This window comes from Eptatretus burgeri, chromosome 16 (assembly GCF_056783735.1).
Source record: "Eptatretus burgeri isolate ZD-2024b chromosome 16, Ebu_testis_v1, whole genome shotgun sequence".
Lineage (NCBI taxonomy): Eukaryota > Metazoa > Chordata > Myxini > Myxiniformes > Myxinidae > Eptatretus > Eptatretus burgeri.
The window spans coordinates 12,073,273-12,092,236 of record NC_140976.1 but is presented as its reverse complement, the minus strand read 5'-3'; the positions used below and the strand labels follow the sequence as shown (position 1 = coordinate 12,092,236).

At 48.5% G+C, this 18,964-nt stretch overlaps 1 protein-coding gene across 1 annotated transcript in view; it reads right to left on the bottom strand.

Annotated features, from left to right (window-relative positions):
• Positions 1-220: 220 nt before the first annotated feature.
• Positions 221-18,964, bottom strand: part of LOC147010523 (uncharacterized) — a 119,032-nt gene continuing 100,288 nt past the window's right edge. Inside the window, exons 19-21 of the mRNA XM_085860383.1 lie at positions 4,397-4,472; positions 2,028-2,412; positions 221-1,235 (exon numbers count right to left, since the gene is read on the bottom strand). Of these exons, the coding sequence (XP_085716509.1) occupies positions 221-1,235; positions 2,028-2,412; positions 4,397-4,472 (1,476 nt within the window). The remainder of the gene's footprint in view (positions 1,236-2,027; positions 2,413-4,396; positions 4,473-18,964) is intronic.

Sequence of the window (18,964 nt, the reverse complement as noted above, 5' to 3'; positions counted from 1 at the left end):
GTTTGGAAGGTATTTAATTTAGAAAGCCTACAAGATGTAACTGCATAATATGATGCCGCATCGTCATACCTGCGCTCCAGAGGCTTGAGCACTCGAAGGTAAATCTTTCTTGGTTTTTCAGTTTCTTCCATCAACATTTTAGGATGATTGTCATCTGGGCTTCACCGATTCAAGGGGGACAGTCTGCTTCATCACCTCCGTGGGGAGCAGGTACCACCTGCTATCGCCAGCGAATCAGTATGTCCGGCTTCCCTCGGGGAACTGGTGCAATTTGCTGTCTCCTGGGAGATGGTGCAGCCTGCTGTCTCCTGGGAGATGGTGCAGCCTGCTGTCTCCTGGGAACCGGCAGTCTACTGGCTCGTGGGAGACGGTGCAGCCTGCTGTCTCTCGGGAGGTGGTGCAGCCTGCTGTCTCCCGGGAGGTGGTGCAGCCTGCTGTCTCTCGGGAGGTGGAGCAGCCTGCTGTCTCCCGGGAGACTGTGCAGCCTGTTGTCTCTCGGGAGGTGGTGCAGCCTGCTGTCTCTCGGGAGTTGGTGCAGCGTGTTGCACAAGATCAGCTTTCGCCAGCGAATCAGAATGTCCCGCTTCCCTTGGGGAATGGGTACAATCGGCTGTCTCTGTGGAGGCGGTGCAGTATGCTGTCTCCTGGGAGGCGGAGCAGCCTGCTGTCTCCAGGGAGACGGTGCAGCCTGCTCTCTCATGGAAGGCGGTGCAGCTTGTCTCACGGGAGATGGTGCAGCCTGCTGTCTCCCGGGAGACGGTGCAACGTGTTGTCTCCCGGGAGACGGTGAAACCTGCTGTCTCCCGGGAGAGGGTGCAGCCTGCTGTCTACTGGGAGACGGCGCAGCCTGCTGTCTCTTGGGTGACGGTGCAGATTGCTGTCTCCCGGGTGTCGGTGCAACCTGCTTTCTCCCGGGAGAGGGTGCAGCCTGCGGTCTCCTGGGAGGCGGTGCAGCCTGCTGTCTCGTGGGAGACGGTGCAGCCTGCTGTCTCCCGGGGGAGGGTGTAGCCTGCTGTCTCCTGGGAGGCGGTGCAGCCTTGTGTCTTCCGGGAGACGGTGCAGACTGCTGTCTCCTGGGAGGCGGTGCAGCCTGCTGTCTCCAGAGAGACGGTGCAGCCTGCTGTCTCTTGGGTGACAGTGCAGCCTGCGGTCTCCCGGGTGTCGGTGCAACCTGCTGTCTCCCAGGTGTCGGTGCAACCTGCTGTCTCCCGGGAGATGGTGCAGAATGCTGTCTCCTGGGAGGCGGTACAGCCTGCTGTCTCGTGGGAGACGGTGCAGCCTGCTGTCTCGTGGGAGACGGTGCAGCCTGCTGTCTCCCGGGAGACGGTGCAGCCTGCTGTCTCCCGGGAGACGGTGCAGCCTGCTGTCTCCCGGGAGACGGTGCAGCCTGCTGTCTCCCGGGAGACGGTGCAGCCTGCTGTCTCCCGGGAGACGGTGCAGCCTGCTGTCTCCCGTGAGGCGGTGCAGCCTGCTGTCTCCTGGGAGGTGGTGCATCCTGCTCTCTCTTGGGAGAGGGTGCAGCCTGCTGTCTCCCGGGTGTCGGTGCAACCTGCTGTCTCCCGGGAGAGGGTGCAGCCTGCTGTCTACTGGAAGACTGTGTAGACTGCTGTCTCTTGGGAGGCAGTGCAGCCTGCTGTCTCCAGGGAGACGGTGCAGCCTGCTGTCTAGAGGGAGACGGTGCAGCCTGCTGTCTCGTGGGAGACGGTGCAGTCTGCTGTCTCGTGGGTGACGGTGCAGCCTGCTGTCTCCCGGGAGAGGGTGTATCCTGCTGTCTCCTGAGAGGCGGTACAGCCTGCTGTCTCGTGGGAGACGGTGCAGTCTGCGGTGTCTTGGGTGACGGTGCAGCCTGCTGTCTCCCGGGAGACGGTGCAGCCTGCTGTCTCCCGGGAGACGGTGCAGTCTGCTGTCTCCCAGGAGACGGTGCAGCCTGCTGTCTCCCGGGAGACGGTGCAGCCTGCTGTCTCCCGGGAGACGGTGCAGCCTGCTGTCTCCCGGGAGACGGTGCAGCCTGCTGTCTCCCGGGAGACGGTGCAGCCTGCTGTCTCCCGGGAGACGGTGCAGCTTGCTGTCTCCCGGGAGACGGTGCAGCCTGCTTTCTCCCGGGAGAGGGTGGAGCCTGCTGTCTCCTGGGAGGCGGTACAGCCTGCTGTGTCCTGCGAGGTGGTGCAGCCTGCTGTTTCCCGTGAGACGGTGAAGCCTGCTGTGTCCTGGGAGGTGGTGCAACATGCTGTCTCCTGGGAGGTGGTGAAGCTTGCCGGCCCCCAGGAGGCGGTGAAGGCTGCTGCCCCTCAACAGGTGATCCCACCATACAGGCACCAGGAAGTTGCATCACAGGTAGACTTATGCGTTTGGGCAGCAATGACTTCTTCTGTCTGTTGGATTCCACTGCTCCCAGTTCTTTCTTCCTGAGTGCTGCAAATATAGGGGTTCATTTTCATAAACATCAATTCTGGATTTTTCTACAATTCTCAATGGCAAGAATATGAACATACTTACACAATGTGAAAATAATTGTTTACTCAATTAGATATGAGGTCTTGCTACATTTCGAGTTGAACAAAAGTTCAAGTGTCTCTGTTGCAAGTTCAAATCAAGTGGAAGAGCAAATAGGTCACTGATGTTGAAGACTGAAGAGAATTACTGCAGCACAATCCACATAAAAGCTGAAGCTGGCATTGATAACAACCATTGTGACTTGGTGTAGTCATACAAAAGAAGGCTTTTTTTTAAAGGATAAGACAAAACTAGGGAGATCACAATGTGGGTAAAGATCTGTCCCGCCTCATCCCTGCCTCGGTGATGGGCCCAGATGGAATCAGTGCATATGTTCTCGCATCCTTCTCTGCTGATCTTGCTTCTCCTTTGCCTGTTCTATTCAGCCTCGACTCCATTAGCTGCCTGCTTTCTGCGTGGAAGTCATCACATATATTGCCATCCTCAAGAAGGGTACAAAGACAACTCCAAACCAGCAAGCTTGCTTGCCATAAGCAAACTAATGGAACCCTGCATTGCTTCCAATGTCAAGTCTTTCATATTTTTAAAGTCTGATCTATGACCATCATTTTGGATTCCACATCGGTCACTCAATGCTGGACGTGCTGCTGCTCATCTCTTAGCAATAGTTGGAAACCTCAAATCTCAAACAAGAAGGCAGGACCGTTTCCCTGGACACATATCGGGCATTTGACAGAGTTTGGCAATCTCTGCCTGTGGCATACAAGGCCACCTTGATTCCTGGGTTTCTGACTTCCTCCATTTATGTTACTCAAAGTGAACCTTCTTCTCTCCCAGTGAAGCCTGGAGGACACCAAGGTTGTGTGTTGTATCCAGTCTTGTTCTGCTATCTGCTATGCAATGCTTTGGAGAACTTTATGTTCGTTTTTGGCAACTACTTTGTCATATCATAGCCCATCCCACTGACAGACAGACAGCAGCTACAGCATTCTCTGTGAATCTAAAAATGAGAAGATGCTGTTGTGACAAATGGTGCATGTCTTTCAATGGACAAATGGAAAATCTGACAGTCTCACCCTGTCACTCCGGAAGGATTGTCAAACAAACCCACCTATCAATTTCAATGGTTAGCAACTGAAAGAGGTCAAGTCTTTTGAACTTACCACCAGTCATGACCTCTCCTAGGTTACCCACAAAGCAAATCTGGCCTCCAAAGTCAGTCTCATACTGGGGATATTACAACGTTCCAAGTTTTTCTTGAAGTATCAGAACTGCACGTTGTCTCCAAGTCCTTTGTCTGAGCTTAATGGGTGTACTGCTCTCTTCTCAAGGCTCGATCCTCAAAAGGCCTGCTGCTTTTACGTCGCTGACAGGACAGTGACCTCTCTGTTTTCACAACCCCTTCTCTGATATTGCGCCATCTGTTCTCTCAGGCCTCTGACCCTCCCCCCACAACTCCAAGATGTATGCGTTATTCCAGTTCCCCACTCCTTGTTAAAATTCCAAAATCCAGGCTGACTGCACATCTGAACTCTCTTGTGCCTCGCTCTTCCTATATGTGTAACCACCTTGAAGATGCCATGCTTTCCCACTCTTCCCTCCAGGGATTCAAAGCAAGCAGTTCAGCAACATCTCATGTCATTGCCCATCCCAACACATAATCTTCCTTACCCCTTTCTAAACCAACCTCCCGCAGGTTCTGCATGGTGTTAAGGTCTTCACCTCTCTTTTCACCACCTTCTTCACCTCTCTCTTTCTTCCCCCCTCCACAAACTCCACTCTCTCCCTTTCCTCCATTTGTTAATTAACCTGTTTATTTTGTTGTAGAGTTTCCCCACTATCAGTTTATGCTCGCTGTCATATTGCTCTTCCACAAGCCTCCATCATTTGCATAAACAAAAAAAAATGGAAGATATTAAAGAGTAAAATGAGGGCTGGTTACCTTCAGCAGCTCCTGATCGATGAGTTTTCCAAAGAGTCATAGGAAACTTCTTCAACCATGTGTGGTTCATAATTCCCTGTAAAACACAATGATGGATGTGTGAAAAAAAATACATGAAACATGATCAGGAAACACCTCCTCTACTGAGCAAAACCATTTTGCTCCACAATGATAGGAGTTCACCCACCCCAGTATTTGTGAACATACTTGTTCATGCCATGTGCTGAACAAGCCAAACAACATCCCAGCGAGAAACCATTAGAAATACGAAAAAAAACAACCAAGTATCCCTCAGCACTCCCTCAACACTCACCATGCCCTCAATACTCATCACACCCTCAAAACTCCCTTCACTCACCACACCCTCAAAACTCCCTTCACTCACCACACCCTCAGCACTGTCAATCTCCTGTGTAGATTCTCTCCACCAACTTGATCCACTTTAATACATAAATTGTTCACACTCTGGTCCTTATAACATATCCATAACACTTCTTGGAGCAAAAACAATATTGGAATGGTTATGCTAAAAAGATAATTTTGAGCTCAACAGTTATGCCAATGACTATAATAAAATTCGTGACAGTGATAACAGCATTTTCTATAATCATAAAAGTCAGGGTGTGTCAATGTGTATCCACCAGAACTCCAAAACCATGAAACCTTGCAGCCCTAAACTTTCCATCCATACTACGAGAACTCCAAGGGAGTGCATGAAGGAAAACTGGGTATTTGGGAAATTTTAAACACCACTTTTGAAGATAATCAACCCATCTTGTCATGAACAACACAAAAACAGGTTTATCCTTGGGCAGCCCGCTCCCAATCGCAGGTGTCTGAAGCCGCCACTTATTTTGGCCTGCTCAAAAATGCCTTGCCTTGATACCACAATGTACTCTCACAAACTAATTAAAGTTTTTAATCAAAATCTGTGTTCGGATTTGAGGATCGCAGATCGTGCACTAAGTGGTGAAATCTGCAGTGAAATGTGAAAATTTAAAGAAATTAGTGATACTTATAACTAAATGTATTTATTTAAGCAAGGCTGTTATCCCTCGTTCTGCACTGTCATCTTAATTCCTACCTCCATAGCACAGGGAGTCACCTTACTGGGACATGCGATCCTTGCAGGAAACCCGAAGATTTGAACCATGTCTTTAAAATTCCCTCTCGATGAAGGATCCAGATTGAGTCAATTTCACAGTATCAAAGGGATTGGAATTGGTGTGTTGGATTTGCAGAACATTTACTGCCATGAACGAGAAGCATTCCCGACTCTGCAAGGCGGTTTTGAGATTTTATAAAGAGAGGGGGAAATCCATGTTTTCCGAAATTCAGGATTACCGAAATTCTCCTTCGTTCACTGCTGTTATGTCTGGGCACGTGGTGTACATAGAGCTTTGTGGCTATGAAAATGCCATAAAATAAAAAAAAGACAAAGAAGGTTCCTCCACCATATTCAGTGAAGCGACAGGTGGAATTTTTGAGCAACGGGTGATATTTTGAGAGGGACTTGTGGTGCGCACCCACAGTGTTCACCCAAGTCTTTTTTTTACGATGCAGCAGTGCTGAGTGAGCAACATGGTAAGGTGAAGTGAACGAAGAGGATTATGTCTGAAGTTCAGTCACCTGTGCTATGTCAGTGTTCATTCATGGGCAAAATAAATAAATAAGAGTGTGTGTGTTGTGTGTGTGTGTTCGTTTCTTCGTTTAGTCAGTCCCGTGCTAAGGTACAGTGTCAATTGATGGGGAAAAAATTGTAAAACTGAAAGAGCGCTATGAAGAGCGCATACCTCCGTCATGCTGATTAGTTTACGATTTGTATCCCACTGATAGGATCTGGATTCGGACCTCAACTAAAATTTATTTGCTTGTTCTTGTCACCTTACCAGATCACCCAGCATGTTTCGTTAGAATCCATCAATAAGTTTTTGAGATATCGTGCGATGTATTGTTTTAGCCTATCACTTTCTATTGAAGGAATTGAAGAATCACTTTAAAAATTATCAGATCCGTATCCGGATTCAGATCTTCACCAAAATTGAATGATTTCTTCCGTGTCACACACCCAACATGTCAACCAAGTTTCATCCAAATCCGTTTACAACTTTTTGAGATGTCATGCTATATAATTTTGGCCCTATCTCTCAATGGTGAAGAATCACTTAAAAGATTATCAGATCCGGATCTTCACCAAAATCTAAACAGTTCGTCCTTGTCACACACCCAATGTGTCCACAAAATTTCATCTGGATCCGTCCACAAGATTTTGAGATATCCTGCACACAAACCGACAGAAAGGGGTGAAAATAGAACCTCCTTCACCTTCGGTGCCAGAGGTAAAAATGAAACCTTTCATTAACATCATAGCAGGATAGCCGAGAGGAATGCATGCTCGATCTATGCTGGAAGGCCTGGGTTTGAATCTCGACCAAGCTATAAACTGTCATCTTGGTGTTTCACAAGCAGGGTGGTTCTTCACTGTGTGTGCCGTTAAACTAGACGTCACATCTTCCGGAATCCCCACCCTCTCAAACCCCTCCTCACTCTCCCCTCCCCTTTATCCCCCCTCCCATCTCTCTCCCCTCTCCCTCTCCCATAACTCACTCTCCCACCCCTATCTCTCCCTCTCTGCCACATCGCTCTCCCTCCCTCTCTCTCCCTTCCCCTCTCTCTCCCATCCCTCTCCCACCCCGATCTCTCTCTCCCCTTCCCCTCTCTCTCCCATCCATCTCTCCCACCCCCTCTCTCTCTCCCACCTCTCTCTCTCTCTCTCTCTCTCTCTCTCTCTCTCTCTCTCTCTCTCTCTCTCTCTCTCTCTCTCTCTCTCTCTCTCCCCCACCCCGATCCCCCTCTCTCTCTCCCATCCCGATCTCTCTCACTCCCACCCCAATCCCACTCACTCCCACCCCAATCCCACTCTCACTCTCACTCCCACCCCAATCCCACTCACTCCCACGCCAATGCCTCTCCCTCTCTCTCCCCCTGCGCCTCCACCCCTCTTCCTCTGTGAAGGGGACTAATAAAGACTGATGGTTTCGTTTTGAATTGGCCAAGGAGATAGCATGGGTTTTTTAATGCTCCTGCCTGGTTTTATATAGAACCAGGCAGTTAAAAAAAATGTTGCTCTCTGGGCACGTTTTATAGACCTTCCCTTTCCCTCCCCTCTTTTCGCCTTCCTTCTCTTCCCCCCACGCTGCCTTCCCATCCCTTCGCCTCGTACTGCTTACCCTACCCTCCTGCAACCTCCCCAACTCCTCATGCACCCTCTCCAACCCCTCACGCATCCTCCCACCCCTCACACACCCGACCCACCCCTTCTTGCTGCTTTCCCCACCTCCTCACACTGCCTTTCTAACTTCCTCACACTGCCTTCCTCACCCGCTCATGCTGCCTTCCCTGCCCCGTCATACTCCCCCCCCCCCACGCGCTGCCACCCCACCCCCTCACTGCCTGCCCCTCACACTCCCTCACCCTCCCCTCCCCTCATGCTGCCTTGCCCTCCCTTCCACTCATGCTGCCTTCCCTCCCCCTCCCCTAATGCTATCCTCCAGCCAAACCCCCTCCACTACCATACAACTCTCCATAGGTCGAGGAGAGGAAGGGCTGTCAAAGAATGTGTGAATTGTGCTGTCACAAAGAAAGTGTGTGCCGTTAAATAAAGGCGTCACATCTGCTGGAATACCGCGCCTCCTCTCCTCTCCCCCTCCGCACTCTCCCATCCCTCCCTCTCACCCCTCTGCCTCTCACATGCCTCTGCCTCTCTCTGACCCATTTCTCTCTGACCCCTCTCCCTTCCCTTCTCTCTCCCTCGCTTCCATTCCTCCTCTCCCTCACCTTAATATTCTCATCAGTGAAGAAATGAGTTGTATTTGCTAGTAATTAAATAATGCCATTAATTATCTTCAAAGGGGGATGCTTTAATTAACCCAAACACCCAATTTTCAGTCATGTATTTCCTTTGAGTTCCCTTTGTCTGCATGCAGAGTTTCAAAATGCGAGGTTTCATGGTTTCGGAGTTATGGAGGAGACACACTGACACACACGCACACGCACACACGCGCGCGCGCGCGCGCACACACACACACACACACACACACACACACACACACACACACACACACACACACACACACACACACACACACAGTATAGATGAACCTGCGTGCCTTGGAAAAGTTATGTGGTTTCTGTTTGAGAGTTTCAAAGAAAATATAAATTTGATAACACCCGATTTCCAAGCTATTTGTCGTATTAACATGTTTTTATATAACAGAGACAATTTTTTTCCACCCATCACACCATGATTGGCAGCTGTTTATAAAGATTAATGTTCATGCACATGCAATTTTCCTCCTACTCTTCATCCGACCCTCTCTCCTAGGTCTTATGCAATCCCCCACACACTGTCAAGAACTCTCCCGAACTCCTCCTCTCCTCCTCTTCCATGCACCCAAAGCCTCCTCACCTCCCTCTTCCTTAACATTGTGAACCTCAAACATCTGGGGCCTTTGCTCTCACCTGACAGTTCTTTCTAAACAGGTTGCCACTGACAAACCAGACATTATCTGCTCAACAGAAACTTTCCTCCTTCAAGACATCTCTGACTCCCTCATATCTCGTCCTGGTTACTCACTCCTTCGGTATGACAGACCTGAACCTCGTCCTGGCAGTGGAGTTGCTCTGTTCATCAAAAACTCTACTCCTCACTCTCAATGTAGTGCCCTCACTCCCCTACAACTCCAGGAATACCTCTGGCTCCAGCTTCCCCTTCACTCCCACCTCTTGTTTATATGTGTGTTGTACCATCCACCAAACAGTGATGACTCAATTTACATCTCGTTTGCCAAAAACATGGACCAACTTCTATCCTCAACCCAACTCTCTCTTCCTCATATGTGTTGACTTCAACTGTCATCATGCGAGTTGGCTGGGTGTGGGCACCTCTCTCACCTGCCATGGCACTTCAGCAACAGGCTTCTGCAACTCAATGGGACTTACACAATCTCTCAACTTCCTGGCCTGGCTCTCAGTCAAAGGGACTCCCTCTATTCTGCATTTGATTCTGACCCATTTCCCTGAAAATATCTGCTGCTCTTCCTCTCCTGCAATAGGTTAATCTGACCACATGCTTGTTAGTGTAGTATATAGTAGAAAAATCGTGCAAATTATGATACAAGCATCAAATTTGGCATTTCTGTTCTGCAGGACTTTCTGATCAAATCTGCCCGATTGGCCATTTGAAAATCCAAGATGGCGGCCATTTTTCAAGATGGCTACCAAGTTAGTCTCCCGAAGTTGACTTTTTGCTTAGAAGTATTTGTAGTTGTCCGATTTGCATGATCTAAGTGTGGATTCCTATGTTTTCAAGCCTGCTGGAGTAGATTTTCCTGTTTTTAAAGACCCCTGACACACACTTTTTCTGATTTTGCACATTTGTTTTTGATTTTCATATGTTTGCATGACTTAACATGTATGTAGTAGTAGCTACTTATGCATGGGGTGTAGGAGTGTAGTGTTAGAGGTAGTTCCTTTGTTTCAGCAGTCAGCCATATCCCTTGGATGGACTAATGGCACTGGTCCTCATCACTGGCCCAACTCTCATCTATGGCTCCAAGAAGTTGCTAGTACACGGCATCGGCCACACCCTGGTAAACCGCGTTGGCTCGCGGGCTAAACTAGATGAGGGTAGCACACAGAAGGTAATGGAGTACATCTCACTACAAATTTTCAAAGTGCACGAAGTTGATGAAACAGATGTGCTGATTGAATCCAGGCCACTTACCAGTCCTTTAAACAACATTTCCAGTTCATCGCCAAGTAAGAATTTCTTGAAGGAGTGATTGTCGGGCACTACCAAGGCATATTGGTGACATCACTGCTGTGAAACTCAGCATGGGGTTCAGTGTCAGCTAAGTAGGAATTGTATGTTGGCATCATTGTTGGCATCATACTGCAACAACTTACGAGTGTCCCAAATGTTGCCTAATCAACCCCGGATCAGTTAGGCAGCCGCACCTGAATCGACAGGACGTGCCAGCGCGGGAGAGCCAAGCCAAGGATAATGGGGTTTTAGTTATCTGGATGGTGTACAGATCGCACGGGACTTATGACACTGGATGAACGATCGGACTAGGTGTAAGGCAGATGCATAAACCTAGTTGTATCCCATACAGGAAAGTGTCCATTATACATGTACAGGGTGGTAAAAGGATAAACCCTCGACCCTGAACGTCATAATGGCCATGGACGCGAGTTCTACTGGGTAAATCATGGAACACTGTCTGGACCAAGGGTTGCCTATGTCAGGAGGTTAAGAAAGAAGAGTCCCTCCAGGCCAATCCTGCCAAAAGAGGAGATGATGGGTATATGAACTTGGCAAGGAATATTCCTCTGTTTCACTCACTCAATGCACTACCAATCAAGCTCGACCCTGCAAGACTTTTTTTTTTTTTTTTTTTTTTTTTTTTTTTTTTTTTTTTTTTTTTTTTTTTTTTTTTTTTTTTTTTTTTTTTTGTATACCTTGGTCGAGGCTCGTATGGAGAGCTAACACACAACTCACAGCAAGGAGGCATGAGACAAGAGGGGCGGGAGTGGAAGGGACAAAACATTGGGGAACAGACACAGGTGAACTGTGGAAGGGAGAGGGATGGGGATGGGACGGGGAACATGGCGAGGGAAGATGGACATTAAAGGGACTTTCAGGAAGGAAAGCAGGAGAATTGAAGGAAGTGGGCTTGGGTGGATTATCGGGGTAGAAAAGATCGAGGATTTGGATGGGGGGAAGATAAGAGGTGGTGGTGAACAGCTGTTTTGAAAGCCTGGAGGGAAGAATGGGAAAGGATAGAGTGAGGAAGTTTATTCCAAAGGCGGGAAAAAAGAGGAATGAAAGAGTGAAGATGAGCAGTGATTCGTGATTTTGGTAGTTTTACCAGAAGGGGTTGTTGGCGGACCTTGAGCGCCCTGTGGAAATGTGGTTGGGACAAATCACAGAGAGAGCAGGGGGGCAAGGCTGGAGAGGAGTCGGTAGAAGACAGAAAGACCACCGACCAACCTGCGGTGATTGAGTGAGAGGCCCAAAGACTCAGCTTCATATGGGGAGATGCCAATGATCTTAAAAGCCCTGGTTTCGACAGCGTGAAGTCGAGAAAGGTGGGAGGCAGGAGCACCAGCCCAGAGGGAGAGCAGTACTCCATCAGGCTACGGACAAAAGCTTTGTAAGTGGTCAGGAGCTCAAGAGGGCCGAGGAAGGACTTTGCACGACGGAGGATTCCCAGTCGGCGACTGGCTTTTGAGGCAAGGTTGGAAATGTGACTTTCCCAGGAAAGGTCATGGCAGATAGTGAGACCCAGAAGCTTGAAAGAAAAGACTTCTTCCAGAGGATTGTTGAGAAAGTGGATGGGGGTTTTGTAAACGGTCCTTTCGAAGAGACATAGTGAGAGTGTGAGATTTGTCTGGATTGAAAGACATGTTCCACGTGTTGGACCAGTTTGTGATTTTATCCAGATCTGCAGTGAGCGAAGAAGCTGCTGCTTGCCGGTCTGAGGGATGACAGATGGTACGGCAGAGGGTGGAGTCATCGGCAAAGAGAAATAGAGGATTTTCCAGAGAGTCCGAGAGATCATTGATGAAAACCAGAAAAAGAACAGGGCCCAGAACGCTACCTTGAGGAACTCCAGCCTGCACAGGAAGAGGGGATGAAAGAACTCCATTTAGGGCCACACGTTGACTGCGACAGGAGAGGAAGTCTGCCAGCCATGAGTGGAGATGGCCTTGAATACCATGGGAAGAGAGTTTGGTGAGTAGGGCAGGGTGCCAGACTGTGTCAAAAGCACGTGATATGTCCAGGGATACGGCTCGGATTTCCTGTCTGGCATTGAGGACCTCCATCCATTGATGGGAGAGCAGTAGCAGCATATCTAGGGTAGAGTGACCTGGTCTGAAACCAAATTGATGATTGGAAATCAAGCCATTGGAGAAGAGGAAGGATTTCATGTCTGAAGCGATGATGGATTCCATAACCTTGCTGATGATTGGGAGAAGGCTGATTGGTCTATAGTTACAGGGATCTGTTTTTGCACCTTTTTATGCAGGGCAGTGATGTTAGCAGATTTCCAAGCAGATGGCAGATGACCTTGGGAAAATGAGAGGGTGAATAGAACAGAGAGAGGGTGAGCAAGAGCAGAAGAGCAGGCTTTGAGGACACGTGGGCTGATGCCGTCTGGACCGGTTGCAGAATCTGACTCGAGGTTTGAAAGCAAGCTCTCCACCTTGTCAGGAGAAAAGGATACAGAGTCCAGGGACAGTTGGGTGCGACTGGGTAAAGTGGGTAGAGATAGTGATGGGTTTGGGACACAAGATTTAGCTGCAAACACCGAGTTTAGACATTCAGCTTTATCACGTGTGGAATCAGCAGTGCGGCCATTTGAGGTAAGGGAGGGGATGGAGGGGGAACATACACCAGAAACAGATTTGATTAAACGCCATTTGACTTGACAAACGATTTGACTTGACGAAGGTGGTGGGATAGAGGAAATCTTGAGACAAAACAAGGCACGATACCATGAGAGTTGCAGGCTTCTATTTAACAACACGAAGTTACACAGAGCTGAAGCAAGATCAATCCCTGCAGGTGCTAGTGATGAGGGCAGTAGAAGTAAGATCCCACGAAAGGTCCAACAAGCTAAAACACAAGAATGTTTTCTTTGCGAAACCCAAGGGGGTGAGCTTGGAGAAGCAATGACAATGAAATTGAATAAGAGAATAAACAAATGTGCAAAAACACACAGTGATAGAAAACTCCTTGCCAAACTGAGTGCAGGAGATGTCGTAGCACAAGAACTGAAATATCACCCTGCCTGCTTGGTGGCACTGTTTCACCGAGAACGAGACTACCTGAAGGCGCAGGAGCAAGAGAAAGCACAGGAGCACTGGAAGGAAGCATATCCAATTGCTTTCTCCGAACTGGTCACCTATATTAGTGAGATGAAAACTGCCAGTGATAGTACAGCTCCACCCATTTTCAGGTTTGCTGATATGACCATGCTTTACAAGCAGAGGCTGGAGCAGCTTGGTGTTAAATCGCCTGATGTTCATCCTACTCGACTTAAGGACCAACTGCTTTTTCACATCCCAAGCTACAAGCTCATCGCCAAGGACGAGATGTTCTGCTGGCTTTTGAGAATGATGTAGGCTCAATCCTCACACAAGCATCCAAGTACGGTGAAGCGATCCATCTAGCGAAAGCCGTTGGGATAATAAGACAAAACATGCTCCATCAAAAGTCGCATTTCAGCAGCACGTTTCATGACACAGACCTAGAACAGGCTGTACCACCATTACTTCTGCAAGTTGTATGCATGGTCGAACAAGGCGCAGACATCAAGTCCCAACTCCAGCATGGAGCATCGAAATCTGACCTTTCTATATTACAGCTCCTGCAGTACAACTGCTTTGCCAAGTACAAGGAAGGAACGGATGTCCATAGGCATTCCAAGGACCGTGAGACACCTTTTGCAGTCTATGTTGGCCAGCATGTGTTTGCCAAGACGAGGAAGAGACAACTCATTGACATGCTCCATGGGAATGGGCTCAGCATATCATACGACAGAGTCCTAGAAGTCTCAGCCCAGTTAGGAGAAGCAGTTGTTGCACGGTATGTGGAAGATGGAGTCATCTGTCCCCCAGTCTTGAGAAAGCAGTTGTTCGCAACTGCAGCAGTGGACAACATAGATTATAATCTGACTGCGACCACAGCTCAAACATCCTTCCATGGCACAAGTGTGTCCATTTTCCAACATCCAAGCACTGAAAATGCTGGCGATGAATGTGAGCTGCTCAAACTGGAGTCAGAAATGAAGGTGAAGAAAGTTCCAGAGCTTCCAGAAGCATTCACCAATGTTCGACCAGCACACATGATGAAAAATCTCAATCCTCCTCCAGTAGCAAGCCAGTCCTTACCAGCACCCGAGTCAATCTTGTCACACTTGAAAGAAGAATATTCTTGGTTGGAGGAAGTGTTCCTCACTGAGGATGTGGCTGATGCAGTCTGCATCACATGGTCAGCCCACCATGCAACACAGAAAAGGAGCCATCCATTTGAAGTGAGCATTTCAGCACTGATGCCTCTGTTGCGAGACCAGGCTCACTCTGTTGCAACAATCAAGCATGTCATGGAGAAGGTCTGTGATACAGTGGCTTTCCTGAACCCAGGGCAGACACCTGTCATTGCTGCTGACCAACCGTTGTATGCTCTGGCAAAACAAATACAATGGCAGTGGCCCGAATATGGAGAGGACAAGTTCGTTATCATGTTTGGTGGACTTCATATAGAAATGGCTGCACTGAGATCGACAGGAACACTACTACAGGACAGTGGCTGGACCAGTTCCATTGTGGAAGCAGAGGTGGCCTCATCTGGTACGGCAGAGTCTTTCCTGTCTGCATCCAGTGTCACCAGGACAAGACAAGCACACCAGGTCACTGCATGCAGCTTGTACAAACCGATGAAGGAAGCATACCATGACTACCACTCTGAAGAGTCTAACAGATCAGATCTAACCTTTGAAGATTGGTGTGAACAACGGAGGCAAGAGAGTCCACAGTTCCAGTTCTGGAGTCTGGTGCTGGACATGGAGGTCACCACATTAACCCTGATCCGCTCATTCAGAGAAGGAGACTTCAACCTGTACCGTGAAGCACTTTCAGAACTGGCGCCTTACTTCTTTGCAAATAACAATGTCAACTATGCGCGATGGATCCCAGTTCACCTCCGAGATATGATGTCGCTTGAGCAACAACATCCAGATGTGGCCAGGGAGTTTCACAAAGGGAACTTCGTTATCCACAAGTCTAGAAGAGAATTCTCTGCCCTGGCAATCGACCAAGTCCACGAGCAAAATAATGCAGTCATCAAAGGTGACGGAGGAGCAATTGGGTTGACAGAAGACCCGGCAGCACTTTGCAGGTGGATGGTCGCTGGACCCGGAGTGAGTCATCTAGTAGCTGGATATGAGACCATGTCTGGTATGAAAGATGCAACCAACAACAGCAGACACCATGAGCAGACACTGAGTGCCCAGAAATCTTTCTTTGAAAAGGTGAAAGCACTCTCTGCAGTAATGCAGGAGATGGGCAACCCATTCCAAGAAGAATCAACTGACCTACTGGTACTAGACATGAAGAACATTGCAGACCCAACTTCAGCCGAAATGGTAGCTACACATCACCAGCGGGGCAAAGAGCAGTTCCATTCATTCATGGAGGGGCTACAGAATGAAGGTGAATGTCTTTTCTATCATCCAATCAATAAAAACATTGTTTCTTTCTTCAAACAAGAGCAAGCTGGGGGAAGTTCTCAGGAGAAAGTCCTGAAAGACGACTGTCAGCTGTTCTCACGACTGTTCATCTCATGCCAGAACAGGCAGTGTGACTTGCAAGAATTCTTCAATCATGAGAATCAGTTACACCCTGCATCTCTCAGTGACAGCGGCAAGCTTCAGACATGTCAGAAGTCACAGCTGGCTGAAATTCTTAAAGTGCAAGTGAACATCCCAGACAGAGAACCAAGGGGAGATGCAGTCATCATTGATGGCTCAGCAATTATCAATGCCCTACCTCCACGGACTTCAAAGATATTTGATGACTATGCTAAAGAAGACATAATCCCAAAGGTGGAATCCTATGGTGCCAGGTACGAGAGGGTGGACGTAGTGTTTGATATGTACAAGAAGTCAAGTCTGAAGTCCGAGGCAAGGTCGAAAAGGGGGCAAGGAATCAGAAGAAGGGTGACAGGAACCAGTAAGACCCCCGGTAACTGGAGAAGCTTTCTTCGAGATGACAGCAACAAGACTGAGCTGTTTCACTTCCTTGCGGAAAAGATGTGTGAAGCACAGACGACAAGCACAGTCATTGTCACAAAAGGAGAAGATGCCATTAGCAACACAAGGAAGTCACTGGATGCTGTGTCTCCATGTTGTCATGAAGAAGCTGACACTCAAATATTTGTACACGTCAGGGATGCAACGACGGATGGTAACAAGTCCATTATCTTTAAGGCTAATGACACGGATGTACTAGTCATAGCAATATTTGTACTGCCATCCTTACAGGAACTAGGTCTTGAGAACATGTGGATTGCCTTTGGCCAAGGAGCCAAGGCACGATGGATTCCAGTCCATGAGGTAGTTTCTGCAATAGGGCCTGAGAAAGCTAGAGGGATCAGATACTTCCATGCGTTCACTGGATATGACGTCGTGTGTGCCTTCTGCGGTAAAGGGAAGAAAACTGCGTGGCAGATCGGAACGTCTTTGATGATGTTTCTGAAACATTCACCAATCTCAGCCAGCATCCAACATTGATTCGTGATCTTGACCTGCAGAGGCTGGAGAGATTCGTTGTCCTCATGTATGCCAGATCAAGCGCAGCCACTGGTGTGGATGGAGCAAGACTGGATCTCTTTGCCCGCAAGCAGAGGCCGTACAACTCAATTCCACCAGCACAGGCTGCCCTCAGACAACTTGCAAAGCATGCGGCCTATCAGGCTGGGATCATCTGGGACCAGGCAACCATCTCCAGTCCAGACACGGGCAGTCCCGGTGAATGGGGATGGACACAGAAAGGAGAGACGTGGCAGATATGTTGGACAACACTACCCCCCTATTGCAGCCAGCTGTCAGGAACTGACCAAGTGTTCCTGTAAGAAAGGTTGCAACCGGAGATGCAAGTGCTTTCAGTCAGGGTTCCCCTGCACAGCACTCTGCAGCTGCATATGTGGACAGTAGCAGCTGGAGGAACATTCGCATGGTATGCATAACTTTGAACATTTACGAGCCAGGGCCCGGTTGCAGAAAGGCCTTAGCTTCATATGATAATCATTGAAGTGGTGCAAAATTAGAAACAGTGTGTCAGGGGGCTTTAAAAACAGGAAAATCCACTCCAGCAGGCTTGAAGATGTAGGGATCCACACCTAGATCATGCAAATTGGACAACTACAAATACTTCTAAACAAAAAGTCAACTTCGGGAGGCTAACTTGGCGGCCATCTTGAAAAATGGCCGCCATCTTGGATTTTCAAATGGCCAATCAGGAAGATTTGATTAGAATCCCCTGGAGAACAAATGTGCCAAATTTGATGCTTGTATCATCATTTGCACGATTCCTGTCAAAATTGCTGTTATCTGCCCCACTATGTCAAAGTGGGCATTTATCTGGCTGTTATTAGAGAACCACCTCAGCGCCTTCGAGTCTGGCATTTCACTCAGGCCAACCGGCATGAAATTCATGCACAGATTCATCCGATCCCGTTTTCAATTGTCATACACTTCCTCCCGCCCTTGGTAAGCTGAAGCTTGTGGCGAGGCAGTTGTCCTGAAATAACTTGCCTTCGCCTCACAGAAGGCAAATCCAACTGAAGGCAATCTCATTTCCTTCCACAAAGCTCAGAACAAGTGTGTCAACCCTCAGGGGAGCCAGGAAACAACATCTTCCTCATCTCCAGTCTGAGCTCTTAAACCGGTCACCCTCCTCCAAATCCTGGTGGCATCTGATGAAGTCTGTTTCTGGTGTATGTCCCCCCTCCATCCACTCCCTTACCTCAAATGGCTGCACAGCTGACACTGAAACAAAAAGGCTGAATACCTAAACTCTGTGCTTCCTTCACAATATTGTGTCCCAAACCCATCACTTTCTACACCCACCTTACTCAGTCACACCCAGCTGTTCCTAGACTTGTGTCCTCCCAACAAGGTGGAGATTTTGCTTCCAAATCTCAACTCAGATTCTGTAACCGGTTCAGACAGCATCAGCCCACGTGTTCGAAAAACCTACTCTGCTGCTCTTGCTCACCCTCTCTCTGTTCTAGTCACCCTCTCATTTGCTCAAGGTCTTCTGACATCAGTTTGGAAATCAGTAACATTCCTGCTCTGCATAAAAAGGTGCAAAAACAGAGCCCTGCAATGACAGACCAATCAGCCACCTCCCAATCATCAGCAAGGTCATAGAATCCATCATCGCTTCAGACATTAAAGCCTTCCCCTTCTCCTCTGCCTTGATTTTCGATCATCAATTTGGATTCAGACCAGGTCACTCCACCGTGGACATGCTGCTTCTGCTTTCCTAACAATGGACAGAGGTCCTCAATGCCAGACATGAGATCAGAGCCATCTCCCTAGACATATCACAAGGTTTTGATACGGTCTGGCACCCTGCCCTGCTCACCGAACTCTCTTTTTATGGCATCCAAGGCAATCTCCACTAATGGCTCGAAGACTTCCTCTCCCGTCGCAGTCAACATGTGGCCCTCAATGGAATTCTCTCATTCCCTCTTCCTGTCCAGGCTGGAGTTCCTCAAGGCAGTGTTCTTGGCCCGGTGCTTTTCTGGTTTTCATCAATGATCTCTTCAACTCTCTGAAAAATCCTCTTTATCTCTTTGCTGATGACTCCACCCTCTGCAGTACCATCTGTCATCCCTCTGATCAGCAGGCAGCAGCCTCTTCACTCTCTGGAGACCTGGATAAAAGCACAAGCTGGTCCAACACTTGGAACATGTCATTCAATCCTGACAAATCT